Genomic DNA, 19,846 nt, shown 5'->3' on the forward strand with positions numbered 1-19,846 from the left:
ATTGTATTTTCTTTGCGTTGTTCCGGATCCAGCCTTGGCGCCGTGTAACGGTAAACGTTAATAAAAATATAGAACACCATGTAATAGCTACCTATAATATATACAGCTAAGATCGTTCAAGCTATTATTATCTTAAAAATATAATATCTAGAAAGGTAATAATTGTACGGATACCTGTACAGAATGGTAGTTATTTAATCATGTATGTACAAGTATATATTTATTATACACCAAACCGTAGTTATTTCAATACCCAATTGTGGTCCGCAAGCACGGTCAATATATCATGTTTCTCATATATTTATGTAAAATCCAATTTATGGCGTCGGACAGCGAGAAGAGACTTATACTGAAGGCCAAATTTGGTTTTTTCATCTACCGAAATGCCTCTACCAATAAGAAATACACCGCCGACAATATATGAAATATATATATGATATCAGCGTTTTCAGAGAAAATATCGTCTTTTCGACATCAAAGCAGCCAAATAAAAGGATGCCGATCCGACCGGGGTGTATAAAGGGTATAAAACGAAAGAAAAAAACGTTACTGAGACACACAATTCACTGAACGTTCACCGATATTACACGTCTACACCCCATGTACAATATTGTAAACGTGTTTTTACATACACCAAAAGCCACGTTAGCCAGTCACGAACGTCCAATAAAATATAATTACCTTCGGGGGTCTTCTTGGACTCGGCAAAGGTATATGGTATATACCGATCGCATTTGTATATTATGTATTATTTTCCCTACGATTTGGTATAGTACCTGGGTAGTAAAAACAGAATTATAATTACTTGTGGCTCCACCAGGCGGTCGAGTCGCGTGCAAAAGAAAGGGGAAGTTGATTTACAGCCCATTTGTTATTGTCATGACTCATGCGTCTAAATATCATTGTCTGCAGTTCATAGGTACGTACCTATATAACATGTGTATATTAGGGTATTTTTTTTACACATATGTACGACAAATACGCCTATAATCGATGTTTAAATGTTCTGTATATGTTCTGTAAACTGCGGTGTATATATAGTGTATTGTGTATAGCATTAAACGAAATTACAATAGTTTGGGTAGTGTGTTCTTCTACGTCTTATTATTTGTTGGACATACACGTTATCCCAAATGCATATATTATAATATTGCAATTTAAAACATTTTTTTTTTTTTGGTTTTTTATGTGTGCCAAATCGAACAAAAATTACTTAATTATATAATTTTATTGTATCACAGAAAACGTCATAAATGGGTGGCTTCTTTCAACAAAATTCTCATGATCATGTAATTGTAACCTTTATCACATATTCTTATTGTGTCTAACTATTGATACGGATTGTTTATTACTTATATAAAAAAAAAAAATATATTGTATGAATGTCGTACTTACCTATATTATTAATATAATATTATAAGAGATAATGTTTTTTTCGTTTTCTTGATTGCATACATGATGTACCTAGTATATTTATTACATATATAATTGTCATTAAATAATTGTACGTATTTCCGACTATTAATTGTAAGACGATAAGACAGCACGAACAGATAATGGGAAACCGAGCAACAACAAATGTCTAAATGAATTTCGACTGTTTCACAAACGTACAGGACTAGTTATGTTAATACTGCAGAGGTTCAATAATTAAACATAGATATTAATTTCCACTGTGTGCGTATGGATAGACGTAAAGCAGGATTAACTATCGACCGGTGATTATAATTAGATTTAATACTATTTAAGTTCTGTAGTGGTACTGACACAGCATAATTCGGTAAAATATGAGCTGCTTTGTATCATATTATGTAGGTACGTTTGACTGTTTCGATCGTGATTGTTTCAAAGACATAACCACAATGGCATGATGTAAATTTATACGATGTCTATCCGGTTATGCAACTCAAAGTAAAACGCCATGTAAACAAATAAATTAAAAAAAATCACTGGCCACGCGCATAATATATCTATTGATTTCCATGTACCTACGTGACTTCGCCCACAAGTTCTAATGTTAAAATGACAAAAGCAATTCAATATTTTCCAACAAAATATGTATATCGATACAATTATTTTTTTTGTAGTATACAACCTAGTATATAGGTTCACTACCAACACGTTCGATCTTGATAGCACTCGAGATGATCTTGTTTCCGTTGTTTTATATATAGGTACACACAACACATACGAATAATGTACGCGTGCGCGTACGTCAAATGCGCTGTACGTGGGGCAAGAGGAGAAAGGCGTGTGTTGATGAATGAAATGCATGAGCGGAGGATAAGGAAGAAAAAAAATAGTAACACGACAACCTGCTGGGACGTGTTAAAATGTCAGACCGGAATAATATAAACGTATACGCGCATTGTCTGTGCGGCGACATGCAAACAAAAACAAAAAAACAATGACAGACCAGCCTTAATGGGATCCATAGAGAATAGGGAAACACTTTGGTCCGTAAATGGGCACACATTATAGATTATGCAGTACAATAATAATATTATATGGTAGCTGCGACTTTCGGCATTGCACTTGGCCTATTTTAGAATCTATAAAACGACCCCACTGTATTGGATTAAAAAGCTGCAGCGTGGAAACTGTTTTTTTAGTTGTTAAAAAAATCGATCGAAAAGAATTTAATTTAAAATAATAAGTTTAAAGTGACATAAACGGTTTTTATATACTTCCCGACCCTATACTGATGATATACCTACCTATACCTACCTTGTAGGGTACCTATAACGTAATATGTCGCACGTCTAAAATAATTTAATACTGACGTCGCAGTTTTTAACTCTAAAATATAGTTTCTCGATAGTGCGTGAATTTTTTGAAAACATTTTAATTAATATAATTAAATTAATATATCAGGAAGTAAATCAAAACTAGGATTTTACCGGCGTGTCGTTATTTTATAATATATTAATAATAATATAGCTAAAATAACTTGATGCCATAGAGTGAAAAAATAATACGTAAATACCTACAATTATTATATAATACAATATGGGAGTGTAAACTGTATAGATGCATATGCGTGCGACACCATATTTTTCAACAGCATCTGGCAATTGATTGGATTTTGCAACGACCCATAGACCCCCCGGGGAACACATCGTCAGAATGATATCGGTTCCAAAAACGGTTTCCAACCGTTGTTTCCGTAATTTGTGCATATGATTTTACTAATGAACACGTTACACGGGCACATGTTATAAAAGTTATAAAAACGAATACGGTGGTTGCCATAAAAAAATGTTTATGCCTACGCTTATTATTTTAGAGTTGACGATCTCGAACTAATGAAATACAACCGTATATAATAAAAAAAATCGAGACATTAATTAGTCATGAGATAGGTAAAATAAAAAAAATAATCTTAATCGAGTTTAGAGAGTACGCACAAAGCGAAAAATAATAGTATAAAAACTGTTTTAGAATTGAACCAGTTCTGTTTTATGAGCAAAGTTTAAAAACTACAATTCAAATCGATTAATAAAAACTGTCGGATAGAATTGCTGGAATTAAATTACCGTTGTATTCGGATCGTGTAATCTGACCACGATACGGCGCAGTACTATATAGCGTCTGCAGTGGTCCAACCCAGGGAGGGGAGGACGATTAATGGAATTAGAAACTTTTCAATAACATCGGAAAAACTATTTTTGAAATCCATTGGAAATCGGATATTACTGGGGTTTTTATAATCCACTTATTTACATTATTTTCATCAGCAAATTGGTACCTCGATACAATTTTTTTTACCTTTTCCATTTATAATGTAAATGCGAGAATACTCTATTATTATTATTGTTATTATTTTTTTTTTATACACAGACCCAATAGGCGGTAATCGGAACTGCATCGAAGGTTATTTCACTTTGATTATTTTGAAACGTAATATTATGCTTTATCCAGTGGCAAAACGGTCGTCTGGACAATAGGTATGGTGGACCGTGGTATAATTTTACCCATTATTTGTTTGTTATGTATGATTTCTGTATATAGAAAAGTTTCAATTTTCGGGGTTATATTGAGACGGTCAATTTTGAAATTAAAAGTACGTTTTACCTATATGCATTTCGAACTGACTAATCATAAACCCTGAATAAATATACACTCACAAAAATGCTTATTTTCAAAATGTATAATATTATGTATTATAGTATAATATTACAGATAGCAAATCCATTGCTATCTCGAATGGTTTTCATTAAAAAAATATGTTTATCCTACGCTCATATTCAGAATATCGATAGCATGCACGTGACAGCAGTTCAGCTATTAAAAAAACATTGCTCTTAGTTGCTATATAATTGAAAAATAATTTAACATATACTTTTAGATTTATTATACCTAGAATCAAAATAATTTCTAATGAGTCAAATTAACTACTCAACTGAATTTACACGAAACATATTATACACAACAAAGATCAAATGAATAAGCGCAAGATAACCGTATTCTTTATTAGCCTACACTAATAATAATAATAAAAAATAATAATTAGTACTTAAATGTTTACAACTAACCGACTTTTCAATGTAATTTAAATATTCTATAAGATCATATCATAGACGAGAGACAATGGTATATGCTTTAAGGCGATTGGAAATAAACATTTAATAAGGAGTTGAATACATATTTTATTCCTACGTTTAATAATCATTTCCGTTACATAGGATATATTCTTATCATTATGAACAATACTAACCATTATATGAGTTATTTTAACTAGCCATACACATACCTACACACATAATGAACACATATAGAATGGAGACATTCTACCTAGGTAATGAATCTAAAATGTTTTCTATTATAAAGTTGTCTAAATTGAGTTTTTTTCTTCATACTTAAGAATCATCTTCAACGTCGATAGCCTATTCAATATTTGTACCAACATAATATATTTATAAATAATAAATGTTGTTAAAAGTTGTTTAATAAATAAATTAATTATAATATTAACCTCAAGACTAACAGTTCATCTATAATAATTATAAAGCATTAATCACATTTGTATATAGATACTATGGTATTATGTTTGACATAAAGGAATACAGAGTGAACAGTTTTGTAAAAAAATTTCGTGAATAGAAAAGTTGAAATGTCGAGAAAAATAAGAAAAAAATCCTTAAAGAAACATGTTTTTCATGACATACCACAAACTTCGACACAATCGAACCGAAACCACCAACCCAAAGTCACTGTACTATTATAATATACGTGTCTGCACATCCTCGATTACCATACAGATCGTCGCATGACCACAGAAAACCCGCACCATAAACATCGGCGCCGTTTAAATGCACGCACACACAAATGCACACGCACATACGTGTGTACACACGCGTGCACACACACACGTGAAACCGAGAAAATATTGGTCGCATGTAGTATACGGGCTTCCAATACAGTTTGTGCATCCGGTGGTCACGATTTCCATATAAGAGCTGCCATGTTTTATTTACCATTTTTTTTATTCTTATATTGGTCATGCAAAGACCTCGAAAGATAAAAAAAAAATAAACCTCATGCTCTGATCATTAAGTAGGATGTTTAAAAATAAAAACTGATTTAACAACCAGCTATCAATCATAGATTTAATATTACACGCCCGCATTATCGGAGGAAATGGAAACACTGGTTTGTTTTGCGAGAACCCCTCCGGGCCACGAAACAAAACCACAACCTAGCTAACTGGATAAAGCTTTTGTGATGAAAAAAGTTGGTTATTTAATTAAACGCGAATATGATCAGATAAAGGTTTTTAATTACATTTTTGTTCAATTTTTTTCCATCCCTCATTTTTTTTATCATTTAAAAGAGTACTTATTCGACTTTATTTTTTTTTAATTAACACAGGATTTTCATCTGTTTGAAAATGAAAGGAACTGAGAAAACTGAATGATAAGAAAACGTCAAGACAGATACTTGTTCGATGATTATAAAAGACTTCTTCTTCTCTGTAATTTATTTATTGTTCTTTTTTCATGGTTGAAAAGAAGGAAAGTCAAGTTTATTGATTCGCCAATGTAAACATCAAACCCTCGACGGTTTGTTTTCGTCACGAATTTGTGTGCATAAAGTTCCACGATGCCCTATTCACATTTTAAACGATTATTTTAACCATTCAACTTACGCGTAGTCCAGATTCAAACAGTTTTAGACAACAATCATTCATTGTAAACTTATAATACGGAATACACTTAAAAATAAAATGGTCGAAAAGGTCAATAATTTATATACATATTGCAATACTGTAATACTTGGTAAAAATTTCAACCTACAATCAAGTTGGTTTTAATTGTTAGTACTATAATGTTATTAAATGTATCCATAATAGGTACATGATTACCGATAGTTGATGAACTTTCGTTTTAATTTCAGACGATATCTATAATATTGAAAATGCAGTGTGATAATGTTATTGAACTTTGGATAAAGAACTCATGAACTCGATATAACTTATTACTACCTACGGTAATATAAGTTTGTAACGGTTTAAAATGGTATATCAGATACGTTAGATGTGTGCGAGAATAAATTACACCGTGGCGTTTCTTACGATTTCACAAAGGGGTTATGTGCGTTATATACGCTATATGTGTTTATAAGGTGTCTACTACCTATATACATTTTTTCTTACAGGCCGATGCCAGACAAGTTCAACCCTAGACGGTAAGATGACTCTTTATTCAAGACCTTTGAAAAAATAAATCTCGCCCGACTTAATAACGAGGGCTCTTTGGTTACACGAAGACGGGTTTTTCCCACCCTTTTAAGTGTAAAGCTAATCCGGAAAGAAGCCTAGCAATAAATTCCTCGCACTACACTGACCCCAAATAAATCCCACTAGAAGGCTGCGGTGACTTCATTTGCTCAAGACAAACTTAACGGTAAACCACGTCTCTGTATAAGAAATAGACACACGGACCCTATTGTATCTGACAGCGGTCAGACATAGTTAGACTTAATCAAAGATAATAACAACTTTGCTTATCTGCTTAAAACATAACCACTTTATCCCGACGTCTTCAAACTCGTTTAAATGGGAAAACATTAAAAAAATCATGTTAAATAAAATACATTTGAATTAAAAGTAATTATTTGATTAATAAATTACAGTATATAGGTAGGTATACGAATATATACTTACCTACGTCAAAACCATATATTATGAGATTAAATGATAAATAATCATCGTCAAAGATTTACTGACTAAATATTTAAATACAGATAACTATTTTTGTTTAGGTACTCGTATATTGAATTTCCACAATATTTAATATAAAATTGGTTCTTTAAATTTAAATGTATTAAGTTTGCGTAATACTAATAGTCTTTTGTCCCATCATATTATATCAAACAACAATAGCTCTTAATTCGTTTCTTTAAAATCTAAAATATACTTAATCCCCAATATTAATGATGAACTCATTCATATAATGATATTCTAGACAGAAAATGAATTATTAACATATATTTATACTAAACGTACGTTAACAATATTATTAGAAAATCTATATTGTAAGATACTGTCTATATATCAATTATAATATTGTCTGTATGAAACGAGTTATTATGTTTTGTAATTACTGTATAGATTATTTCATTTTTGTGAGGTATTCTTAAATGCACTGAAGAATGATATGTAGTACATTATAGACGTATATTTTCTTTCAGAGCAAATTTTTCAGACATTCTAACAATGTATGACACCACTCCCAGAGCGGAAATAATCTTTCAAAATTAATTTTCTCGAAAGCTTTGGTAGTTTTGCATAACAAAAAGCACCACCACCATTACGTACTACTTCTTCCTTTACTCCCCTTACACCGCTAGTCACACGTCATTTTTAGTATCGCATATGCAATACAAATGATTCGTCAGCTATTGTTTTCAAAATTTTATAGGACGTATTCTTTTAGATGTTTTTTTGACGTAAAAAGCCTCCCTTAACATACAGACGCCCTCCCCTTTTCCCCCTTTTTATATAAAAAAAACTCTTTGGGCACGTGTCAAACATGTGCTAACATGACATTGTCCACCCCTGTAAGGCCGTAACACAAAAAAATATGACATATGCAAAAGTCGAATTTTTCGATTCATTGTTTGCGATCAAGGGTGCAGAAAGAGTTACAATAATGAAAATATATCTGAAATTAATATGTCAAAAACTCTTAAACAAATTATTAATTTTTAAAAACACAAACAAATAATGTTAAGTGCATTTGAGAATTGGACGGTGATGGAATATCTCGGTGGGACATCAGAGTACCTACTGTCAGAATAAAAACGTAAGACACGCAGTCAGACCTCTTGTCTACTAAGACATGAGCCAAGTTCTTACATGGGCTCGACGGGGAATCTTATACACAGCACGACAGCTTGTATAAACAATAATTATTATTGTTATTGGTTTTGTTTGGTAACGAAGCCAACAACTATAGGGAAGAAAAAAATCGAACATTGCCAAATAATATTTAAAATTAATCTCAACAAATATTCGAAGGAACACAATATTCTGTTCAAAAATATTTAGTTTTGACAGTTCTTACAGAATTACACAAATATAATTAGAAATAATTCGTATGCCAACTTATGGCCGTTATTGCCATTTAAAAATAATAGAATTTATCTAAAATACCTAATGTTTAAAATAATACAGATATTTTTACGGGAGAACTCTACGTTTAAATTGTGAAAATTATAGACTTAACTTTAGCTTGTTTGGCTTTATTGGCCAACTTTCTTATATTCTGCAGTTCCATTTTTAATAACAGTAATTTAAATGAACATGTTGTATCATAACTGAAAGTTTTTATTTGACTATATAACATTTATTAATTTATTTATTTCTCTTCACTTTCCAAATTACGGGTATTATTTTTAATTTTATTTAAGTTATATGACAATATTGCTAAAAAATTACAACCAACTGGATTTAGTTTTATAAACAAATGTCTAAAGTTTAAACGTAGGTATTATAAATATGTACCTATAAATGTATATATGTAAATTTAAGTATGCATATTTGTTAAGTCAACACTTTAAACATTTTACAACTCAATTATTCATTTTATTTTTTATGGAATACACGGTAGTTTCCTTTCCCAATTGATTTTTTGATACAATATAAAATTAGAGTTTATTCGATATTATTCACTATCCAAGAAATTATTACCACAATTACTGTGAATACTTTCTCATGATTTCGATGTATAAAACCTTAACAACTCATCAGCCCGACAAGAAAAAAAATATATACCATAACCGTCACCGTACACGTATGTCAACCATGATGTTATAAACACAACATTTACTTAGTCTCTACGCAGAGACCACTGTTATTGTGATGAATTCACACCCTACCCAATTACACCGTTGTCGCAGCTATATCATAATATTATATTGCTACTGCAGGTCTGGACGATAATACATTAAAATCTTCAAAAAATTTAAAAAAAAATACAAACAAACAAAGAAAACAGATAAAAACAAAAATATTATAATAATTTTAATGATTTGCAATTGGGTGGTAAAAAAAAGTATTAGAGATTTCAACGTACAAACAATAAAATACGTCCAAAAACTCATATCATCACGTAATAATGTTTTTGAATATAGATAATAGGTACCTATATATATTATGTATTATTATTTATTAGCCATATTCAGTTATAACTGAATATGAGTGATTTTGGAGTGTTTATGACAATGCAAAGGAACCTAAGCGTTTTGTAAAATATTTATGGTTTGACCAATAGGGGGTAAACTGACAAAATTCAAACCTTAGTAATAATTGGGCCGATTCTCTAATTATTATTATTGCCACCATTGACCGTCTAATGATTTCTGCAGGCAGCACGCGGTCATGCCAGGGATCGCGTATTCATTATGATGGAAATAAGGTCTATGGTTAGTTATTAGGGCACCCCGCTGGTCTGGTCTTTTGACGTGGCCGAATTTTTACCCTCCTACACCCCGACAATTATTGAAAGGGACCGAATGCGTCCAGCTGCGACTGACTCTCTTTGGTTTTCTTTTTTTTTTATCCTTTATACTAGAAATGTCAACTGTCACGCGAAAAGCACGAACACGTACGTGACAAAAACTGTTGGTCCCTTTGCACAAATCGTTGCGAAATTATCGCCGGTCTAATTTGCGTCCGTAAGGGCAGCCAAAATACGAGGTGTACACTCGACAAATCGCAAACTACCACTTGATCACGATTCACAAACAAGGGTGATTCACATCACAAGGTTTTATGGGTACACATCGATTGGCACATGTGCACTATCAGATTTCATATGTACCTAAAGTCTTTGAATGGAATGAAAGTGGACACAAACATTGTGTGACGTATATTTTTTTAATGAAACTATATAAATAAAAAAAACAACAAAGACTTGAATAAACAACAGTTAAATGAATTTTAATTTTTGTTTGAATTAAAATACAATAATGTTGAAACGAGTGGTGATAAAATTAACTCAAAGGTAGGAATTTGATGCCTTTAAATTAAATTAATATTTTTAATGCACAAACCTGCAATTTGGTAAATATATTGTTAATACGGGCTCAGGTAATGTTATTTAATAATTGAGTTTTGCGAAAACAGCTATTGTGTCGCATACACATATATATTATTTAAATTTGATGATGGTATCATTATGATAATGAGTTTCATTGTTTGAGATAATTAAATATAATTAATATAAAATAAAAAATTATCCTTCTCTTCTTCTAACGAAATTCGATTCTGGTGGTAGTAGGTATGAAAGTAACTATACAGATACGAATTTAAGACGAATAACAAGTTAAATCGTAAGCAATCGTCCGCCTGTCATAAAGTAAGAATAATGCGATGTTATATTTTATATTCTACAATAAATAAGATAAGATTTAAAAATAAAGACACTGAGGCTTTGGCGAGCGAAAAAAATATTCCAAAGGAATTACTCCGGCCGTCTTTATTCACCGAGACCATTCAGAAAAAATACAACGTCAAAACTGTCAGTTTTTTTCGCCATTATCGCCCAATTTTCCGGAGAGATCTGCAATAAGGGCTCAAGAGCATATTATTATTATTATTATTATATTTTTGTTGTGCGTAAATGATTCCACGGAAAACGGCAAATGCCAACGCCACCACTCGAAAACCGAAGAAATATTATTGGGTTTATTTTAAAGAACAATAAATCTCAGCCGCGGGTGAAAGTTTCGGAGAGTCGTAAAGAAGAGAAACCGTTCCGGGACGATGGGTATGGAAATGGTAATTAAAACGTTATCGGAATAGTTCAGTTGTATACCGCTAACGATGCGGCCATTAATCGGCCGCAAAAATAATAAAATATATACGAAAAACAAATGTCGGCTCGTGCCCGGCTCGCCGCCACTGCCGCAGTCGATTCACGTCGACCAGTGATATGAGCGGCGCGCGGCGGCGGCGGCGATATAATATAATATATATATATATATATTTGGTAGAGTCGGCCGCGGGTGGGCCGGAAGAAAGTTTCGGATAAAACAAAGGCCGTTCCGACGATCCGTTAACGCCGGCATGTCGCGTCTAAAGTCGCGAGCAAAGTTTTCATTTTTAATTGGACCAAACACAGTTTTATTGTTTTTCATTATATATAATATACACTCGCGAAGGATACCGACTGCGAGCGGCTGTTATTCGATTCTTTATTTATTTATTCTCATTAAGTATTCATCAGCGTCGTCTGATCGTGGCTTAACGACAGTGTTTTATGCGCTTGACAATGACTATTGTTTTATTTGTATATTTGTACACGGACGATCAGCCTTCGTGGAAATAATTATTATTATTGCTGATATTGTTGAAATATAAAATATGTATAAAAAAAAATTGTATATTTTTCCGCCATGCACTATTATTATGATGATATTATTATTGTTAACGTTTCGGCGGCTTTCGGTATATTCGACATCGTAATAATAATATCATAATGCAAAGATTGGTTATGGTGGCGCTTAGTATTCCACACGATTTAACCGCATCTTATTATAGGCCGCTGTCGACGATTATATATTATTATTAGATATTATTATTATTATTATTATTATTATTATTATTATTATTATTATTATTACCGAAAAGAGTAATTTAACGAATTTCGTGCCGTACGATATTGAAAACCGTATACGTATACCGTTTCGTACATACTAATTGTAATATTATTATATTATGTTTAACGATTAAATAATGAGTATTTTATGTACGGACGTTTACAGCACCATACACGAAACATATTATCATTATACGGAACAGTCATCGTTGATTTGTATTAGGTATCTATATACAGTTTGAAAACCTGACGGCACGAAAAGTTTTCGATATATGTCGTGTAAATCGGTATAATATGAGTATTGCCAGGTTGGTTTACCTCCTATACATATTATATATTGTATAATAATATAATGCTCGAATATTAAACCGCACGGATTGCGTTTATGACAACAACGTGTCGCGAAAAAGTCTAAACGGCCGGTGGTTTTCCGTAACGCGTTTGAACACATACCTATACCTAAAATAATATAATATATTATACATTTATATATTTTATGCGTGTATGTGCAAGCAACTAGTATTATATACGCAGCGTAAGCGCGATGGAGGCGAATGAAAACAAGACTTAACTTTTAAGCAGATTACACACCAGCTGTGACTACACTCGTCTTTCGTTTCGGAAATCGCTTTCAACGGATTTCGGGTGGTGGCTGCTGGCTGCGGACAGTATGGCGGGGAGACGAAGCGATGACAACAAATGGTGCAAACTTTCTCATGGACGCATTTTAACAAACCAATCGATATTAATGGTGGTAAGTGTGATTGGAGCAGGGGGAAAGAGAGAAGTGTACGGCGGAAAAAAATATCCTCGTCCATTTATAATAAAGCTTCTCCACGTCGCGCGTTAAGACCTTTGACGCGTAATCATTTCGCGAAAACCTTTGTATACAAGAATCGAAAAGAAAATAGGACGTATATATTAAACCTAGTACATGTTAAAGAACACATAATATATTACAATAATATATATAACATGATATACCCACGTGCAGCGCAGAGAAAGCATTCGCATCATAATTCTATAGGTAGGTATTATATGTCTTGACGAGTAATCCGTGTTCACTTATAATATATTATATTATTATTACATTGTGCAGGGTACATACTCGAAGATAGTAGGTACCTCCTATATACGAGTATATTATACTAATATAATATTATATAGTATATACCTATACTTTCTGCACGCGTGTCTGCAGAGATTTGCAGTCACGAGTTTCGGTACGATATGACATGACAATCTGTTAAGGAGAACTACGGCGAACATACATCTCGTTTGTGCGCACGCGATAAAAACAAATCGACACTATATATAATGTATATTTGCAGTTATTTGATACGCAAAATGCACATATTATTATATATATTATGTTATACGCGCTATGATCGTTTCTAGAAAAATATCGTTGTTCGTATTTCAGTATAAAACATTATTCCAGCAAGTAACTCGTATATCGTCCGTTATAGGTATATAATATATATTATATATAATAGGCGTACCCAGATACTTTCAACTTGCGTATACGGAAAATTCGATAAAACAAAAAATTCCAGTCATATTTTAAACAATCATAATGTACATGTCTGTGTCATAATTATTGCGGCTACGAAGCTATACGACGGGGAGACCATAAAAGGTAATAAATAACAAAAACATAATATAATATGAAATCGAACCTGGCGGTTCGTAATCGTATATTGGCTGAAAAAACCGTGACTATACAGTGACATAATATCATATTATAATATGCATAGCAAAAAACACTCACACGAACAGAATGCGCGGGAATTAATCTTAATTATAATATGTATATACCTACTACGAATACAATAGGTACCTATAGGTATATATTATATACTTTGTGTCACAGCAGAGACCCTACGCTCCATCGATTTCCGGTCCTAAAATGATCCGCGAAAGCTCACGAAACCTACACTCGTGTTCCGGTCTGACCCGCTATTTGACTCCCATATATATATTTTTTTATTTTTGTGTGATTCGAATTGCCTACTCTTATTACCGTCAGTGATACCTGAAGTAGTTGACCTCCATTACTGAAATCTCCATTGGTACAGAATATTATGGTAATATATAAATTGATTCGTCAATGGACTAAATTGAAATAAATGTTAATGATATAAAAATATAAGCAAACAAATAATAAATCAATAAAAATTGTATTCTAGTCTTACCTAACCATATAGTTAGTACAATATTTAATCTCTTGCGAAAATCGTTAAATAATCTATGATTGGATAATACGATGTAATATACAGTTGTGGCTATTATATTATTATGGGAGGCAATTCAAGTGCACCCATACACATAGTGTACTCGAATTACCTCTGAAAACGGCCGTAGGCATATGATTCGAGTAAAATAAAAACCAAACCTCCACCTACCTATATATAGTATGTTGGAGGTGGTCCGCGTGCACCGGAACGAACGACCTGACCTAACCTACAACTACACCTGACCTGACCAATATAATTATAGTACATTGTTATATCTGCGCAGTATATTATAAGATTATGGTGGTACTCACAAGCCACAACCACGTTGGCTGGTCTGCTGATGATCTCGCCGCGCGAAGTCCACGCTACGCATTGGCACTGATAGTTGTGCTTTCCGAAATATTCCTCCACGTGGTTCCTGGTGACGTTGACGATTGCCTCCACGTTCCGGACGCCGGTCTGCGGGTCCACGAAGTCGGTGACCACAGGACTCATAGAGTCTTCTATCCGGTCGCCGTTGCACCGGAAGTGCACGGTCAGCGCGTGCGCAGCCCTGCAAGTGAGCGCGGCTGGTTTACCTTTGATCACGTACGCGTCCATCGGCTCTTCGAGAAATATCGGAAGTTGGACGGGAGCGTCCAGACTGGACGCCGTCACCGGGTGCATGAGAGTGTCGCCGCCCGGCAAGTACGACCCCTCGTCGACTTCTCCACCAGCGCCGCCCGTTTCTGACGATGACCCGAAACCGTCTGAAACAAGGATTTTGTTAAAATTATATATATAATATATATATTGTCATCCAATAGGCATATACATTATAATACGCGTACAACTATTGTATATAAAACTGATTTTGAAAATCTAAACAAACAATATTTTATATTATCATGTAGTATGCGTGTGTATAAATACAAAGTTTCTAACGAATATTCCTATACATCATACACGCCATATACATATATAGGTACTGCAGTTATCCAAGATAACTATCAGACGTTTTTTTGTTGTTTTTCGGCAAAGATAAAACCGAAAAATATACACATATTCAAATTTCAACCATATCTTGTGCCACCGAGATTTATATATAGGTATACGATCCGTTTGAAAAAAAATAATAACTTCACAAATAATAATGGATAATGCTGAGCTTGAAATCTGTGTATTGTATGCTAAGAAATATACCGAACCGGCGATAAAAGAATGTCGGAGGATTGTTGTCAGATTTTTATGGTGTTATGTAGGAAAAAATTAGAATATTACCCAAAGGAAAGCAGTTTTCGAACACGTTCGGGAAATATTTCATACCATATATCGGCCGTTTGTCTATATAGGTACTATATATATGTCGTATCTGTTAGTAGAGAGCAAAAAATGAATAATAATAATAAAAAAAAAAAACTAAACTATTCAGTCAACATATTCCACGCGTTTTTTTCATTATATTTCATTTGCACTTCATAAAAATACCACCCTTTTGCTGTACGAACCATTATATGATTTATAATACCGCCTCATATGTAAGAGCAAAATCCAATAAGATGAATAATGATAAATCGTATAATATATGCCCTCTATTGATTTTTAAACTTTTTAAATCGCAGTATAAGCTAATAATATTATTGATTACGATGCTATAACAAATAGTTAATACAATAGAATTTAATATATATATTTTAAACAAAAAATATTTAAAATGCATAATAAACAAATTATAGCTACACAATTATAAAAATACGTTTTCATTGATAATAATAATTTTATCTAAGCCCCAAACACATGGTACGTTTAAAAAAAAAAAAATTACACTCAAACAAGTGTAAAATGAACGTATATTATAAGTTATAACATATTACCATAATTAACTGAATATACACAACGTAAAATAATCGAAATCCATTAACTCAACTTATCATCACATTTTGTTTATTCCATTCAACCCAATTTCTTTTAGAATTCCATTAAAAAAAAAAAAAACAATTTCCGAAACTCATAGTTTCGGTCGGATGATTAGGGTTTCTACTCTCACACTTTATCCTTTAACGACGTTTTAGAATAGATCTTTCGTTTATTTCTCCTTGTTCGTCATGGTATCTACACACATCAACCACTAGCACTCGATATACTCACGATAATGTATAAAAGTCTTTTCGTTCACTATATCATTTGGTTCCTACTTACACGTACCTCCAAGTATTTTTAAAAGAAATAAAGACAATAATGTACACGGTGAGTAAATATCATATAATATACCTACACATGTTAGTATAGATGATTTTTATTTTCAGATAATCATTTGAAAAACTTATGTAAATAGTTTTGTGACATTTTATGACAATATTTTTTAGTCGTAAAGATATACGATAGCGTGTTAACGTACACAGCGTATTATTTTCCATTATAATCCCATGAGACGCCTACTGTCCAAATGACAATAAAAAATTTAGTAAAGTACCTTACCTACCATAAAAAAATAGTTGTATTTTTAGTGTTTATAACTTGGCTGTAAATATAAAATATAAACAATGAACACTTATTATTATATATAAATGTAGGTATATGTGGAAGTAGGGATTATTGATTAACATCGGGTTTACACCATCAACCATTATTTCCGGTATATTTTCACCCGCGACTCTCGCCATTGGTAGTGTTTACTCTTTACATTGATTTGGTACACTTAAATATAACGTTGTTATTGTTTGTAAGGCTGGCATATATATACACATATATATAATACACCAACGAAAAACAAAAAATCGTTACGGTATAGTAATAATATATTCACGTGATTAGGTATATAATAAAATAGGTATCGTAATACTATAATATTACATGTTCTCTTAAGTACAATATCAGAACGAGTTAACGTGAGCTCGTATTACGATAAATTGTTTCTGTGGCCGGTGACCCGTTCATAATGTCATAGATGCATTAAAACAGTGGACATTTATCGGGAAAAGTAAATTTTGTACTTCCGAGTCACCAAGCGCGTTCACAGTGTTATTGGTATTATTGATAACAATATACTGATAATCAACCAGTAACGCAGTTACGGAAAGGTCTTCAGAGACCCAGACGTGCTCTAACGTGACGCAACAAATCATACACTATATTCTATAGTATACATATACAATTATAATTATATATCTAACATCCTGAGCTGCTCATGTGGATGACCTCGGTCGAGACGATGCGACATAATATCCAGCCAAGAGGATTAGGATTAGGATTAACGGCGAACGTAATTTTATCGAACCCATCGGGTCGACCGTAATTTGATAATATGGATACAAATAAACAATATACCTATATATTCCCACAGCGGACGTTAGACATTTTTCGAGCTCAGTATTTTACACGCGCGTTGCTTGACCTATTCCAAGAGAGTCCAATATACTGCAGAGAACACGACAATTATATATGTAGGTACGTATTTTTATGTTGGTAAGTCATACAACCAAAACCGACTCAAGTACGAATCGATTTATTACGGTAATAATTAATGTGTAAAAGAAAAAAAACCTCTCCAACCCACCGAAAATAATTTACATGTGTTCTGTGTGTACATGAATAGTAATATGTAAACGCGCGATTTTATTCAAAACAGCGCATAAAACATCATAATATTTTTCTACAGCTCAGAAGATTTATTGATAGTATAATTTTAGCGATGTTGCTGTGCAGTAGTACGTCATATATATTATATATATAGGTATATAATATATATATTTATATAATTTACTGAAATAGAATTTACGGAAACGTACACTAAGGTAGGTCGAATAGCGTGTATTTATATTATATACCGACCACGGTTAATCATTTAATAAATTATATTTTTTCATAACAAACCGTAAATAAATAATAACATGATAATATTGTATAAGCGTTAATATATCGAAATATCTTTTTAGACAGATGTTGGGTTTCGTTTTTGCAGTCCAACGCATATACATAATATAATATAATATTATAATAGTATTCACTGCAGCAGCGCGATGGCGTCACGCGCACTGGTTTCTATATATTTTTAAAATAATACTCAGACCGTTTTTTTGTTGGCACGTCGATAGCACCTGCTACACGTGTGAGTGTTTGTGTTTTGAGGAGGGGGGTCAACTGCAGCGAATATCAGTCCTCTTCCACGGTAATGCAGGACGGTGCAGTGTTAGAAATTCTGTTTTTCGTACGCCTATTTTTGTTTCCCTAAGAACGATGTTTTTTTCATGACAACGGAACCATATTATTCATATTATAACTTGTACACAAAGAGTGTATAGTCAACCATAATAATATTATCGTAAGCATAGACGACATAGGTATTTTGTGTGACAGTTAAAATATCATGTGCGCTGGATTTATTCTCCTTTTAATCTTTTATATTATATATACCTATTTCAGGAGCATCAGGAGCGTTAAGCACTATTATCTCCTTTCTCTTCCTTCGCGTTTGGAAATGAGGTTGAAACCGCGCGTATATCTTCAGAGTTTAAACGGATTGCTGGCGGCATACGCATACGTATACATAAAGTAAACTTATTAGTTTTTTTTTTCAGTTCGGTTGTGTGGTATTTGAGCAATAATAAACCTGCGATCTCTCTGCCCAAGCCTTAGTTGTGTAATCAACAGTGACTTAGATTTTGTACTTACATCTTATAATATACAAATATGTTATATTACTAAACAGTATAGTCCAATTACATCTGATGACAATAATAATTTGGTCGAAGAACTGTTCAGTTAATAATATATATATAATATAATATAGATTATAATATACATTACAATATATTATACAGCTCCCTATAGGTACATGTATAAGACGGATCACTCCCAGGACTCTAGGATACATTGAGAATGGCATTATACCCGGAATTGGGTCTACACAGAACAAGCAAACAAGACAAAACATTTACTCAATTTTTCTCAACACTGATAAGACAATTTAAATTGTTTATAAAAACAGAAACTAGACAAAAACTAGAATCTGTGGACCTGGCTTAATATATTATATTTCACCCCGTGTTCTGCAACGACGTTTATATATTATTATTATTATCATTATTACCGTGATTTCGATCACCTACATATCTATATATGATGGGAATATAATATTATATGTTCGCCGGGATAATACATATTGAACTATGACACGCATGTGGCGGAACGGACACAACTCAAAGTAAATAATTGACAAGCGTTCGCGGATTTTGCTTTACGTGTTCGAAACTGGTCACGACTGACGACGATGCCGCCGCTTGTGAGTGTGTGTAAAACGATAATATATGTACCTATATACGTGACTTAATAACACATAACGACCGCGTGCAGTATAATACCATGTGCGTATATAATACACGTACAAGTGGTCCAGTAGATAGAGATGTCCAACGGGATAATAATAATAATAATATATGTATATAATAATATTATATTGTATAGATATAGAGAAAAATTATTGCGACGCGCAAAACCGGGCTCGTGCGGAGAGGCGGCGATTTTTCA

The 19,846-nt window shown here is 32.8% G+C and overlaps 1 protein-coding gene across 2 annotated transcripts in view; it reads right to left on the reverse strand.

Moving 5' to 3' along the window:
* Positions 1-19,846, reverse strand: part of LOC100569275 (netrin receptor UNC5C) — a 124,331-nt gene that overhangs the window by 72,780 nt on the left and 31,705 nt on the right. For both annotated transcript variants that reach the window (XM_003245811.4, XM_008186743.3), the window contains exon 3: positions 14,653-15,090. In XM_003245811.4, coding sequence (XP_003245859.1) covers positions 14,653-15,090 — 438 coding nt within the window. The remainder of the gene's footprint in view (positions 1-14,652; positions 15,091-19,846) is intronic.

This window comes from Acyrthosiphon pisum, chromosome A1, assembly GCF_005508785.2.
Source record: "Acyrthosiphon pisum isolate AL4f chromosome A1, pea_aphid_22Mar2018_4r6ur, whole genome shotgun sequence".
NCBI lineage: Eukaryota > Metazoa > Arthropoda > Insecta > Hemiptera > Aphididae > Acyrthosiphon > Acyrthosiphon pisum.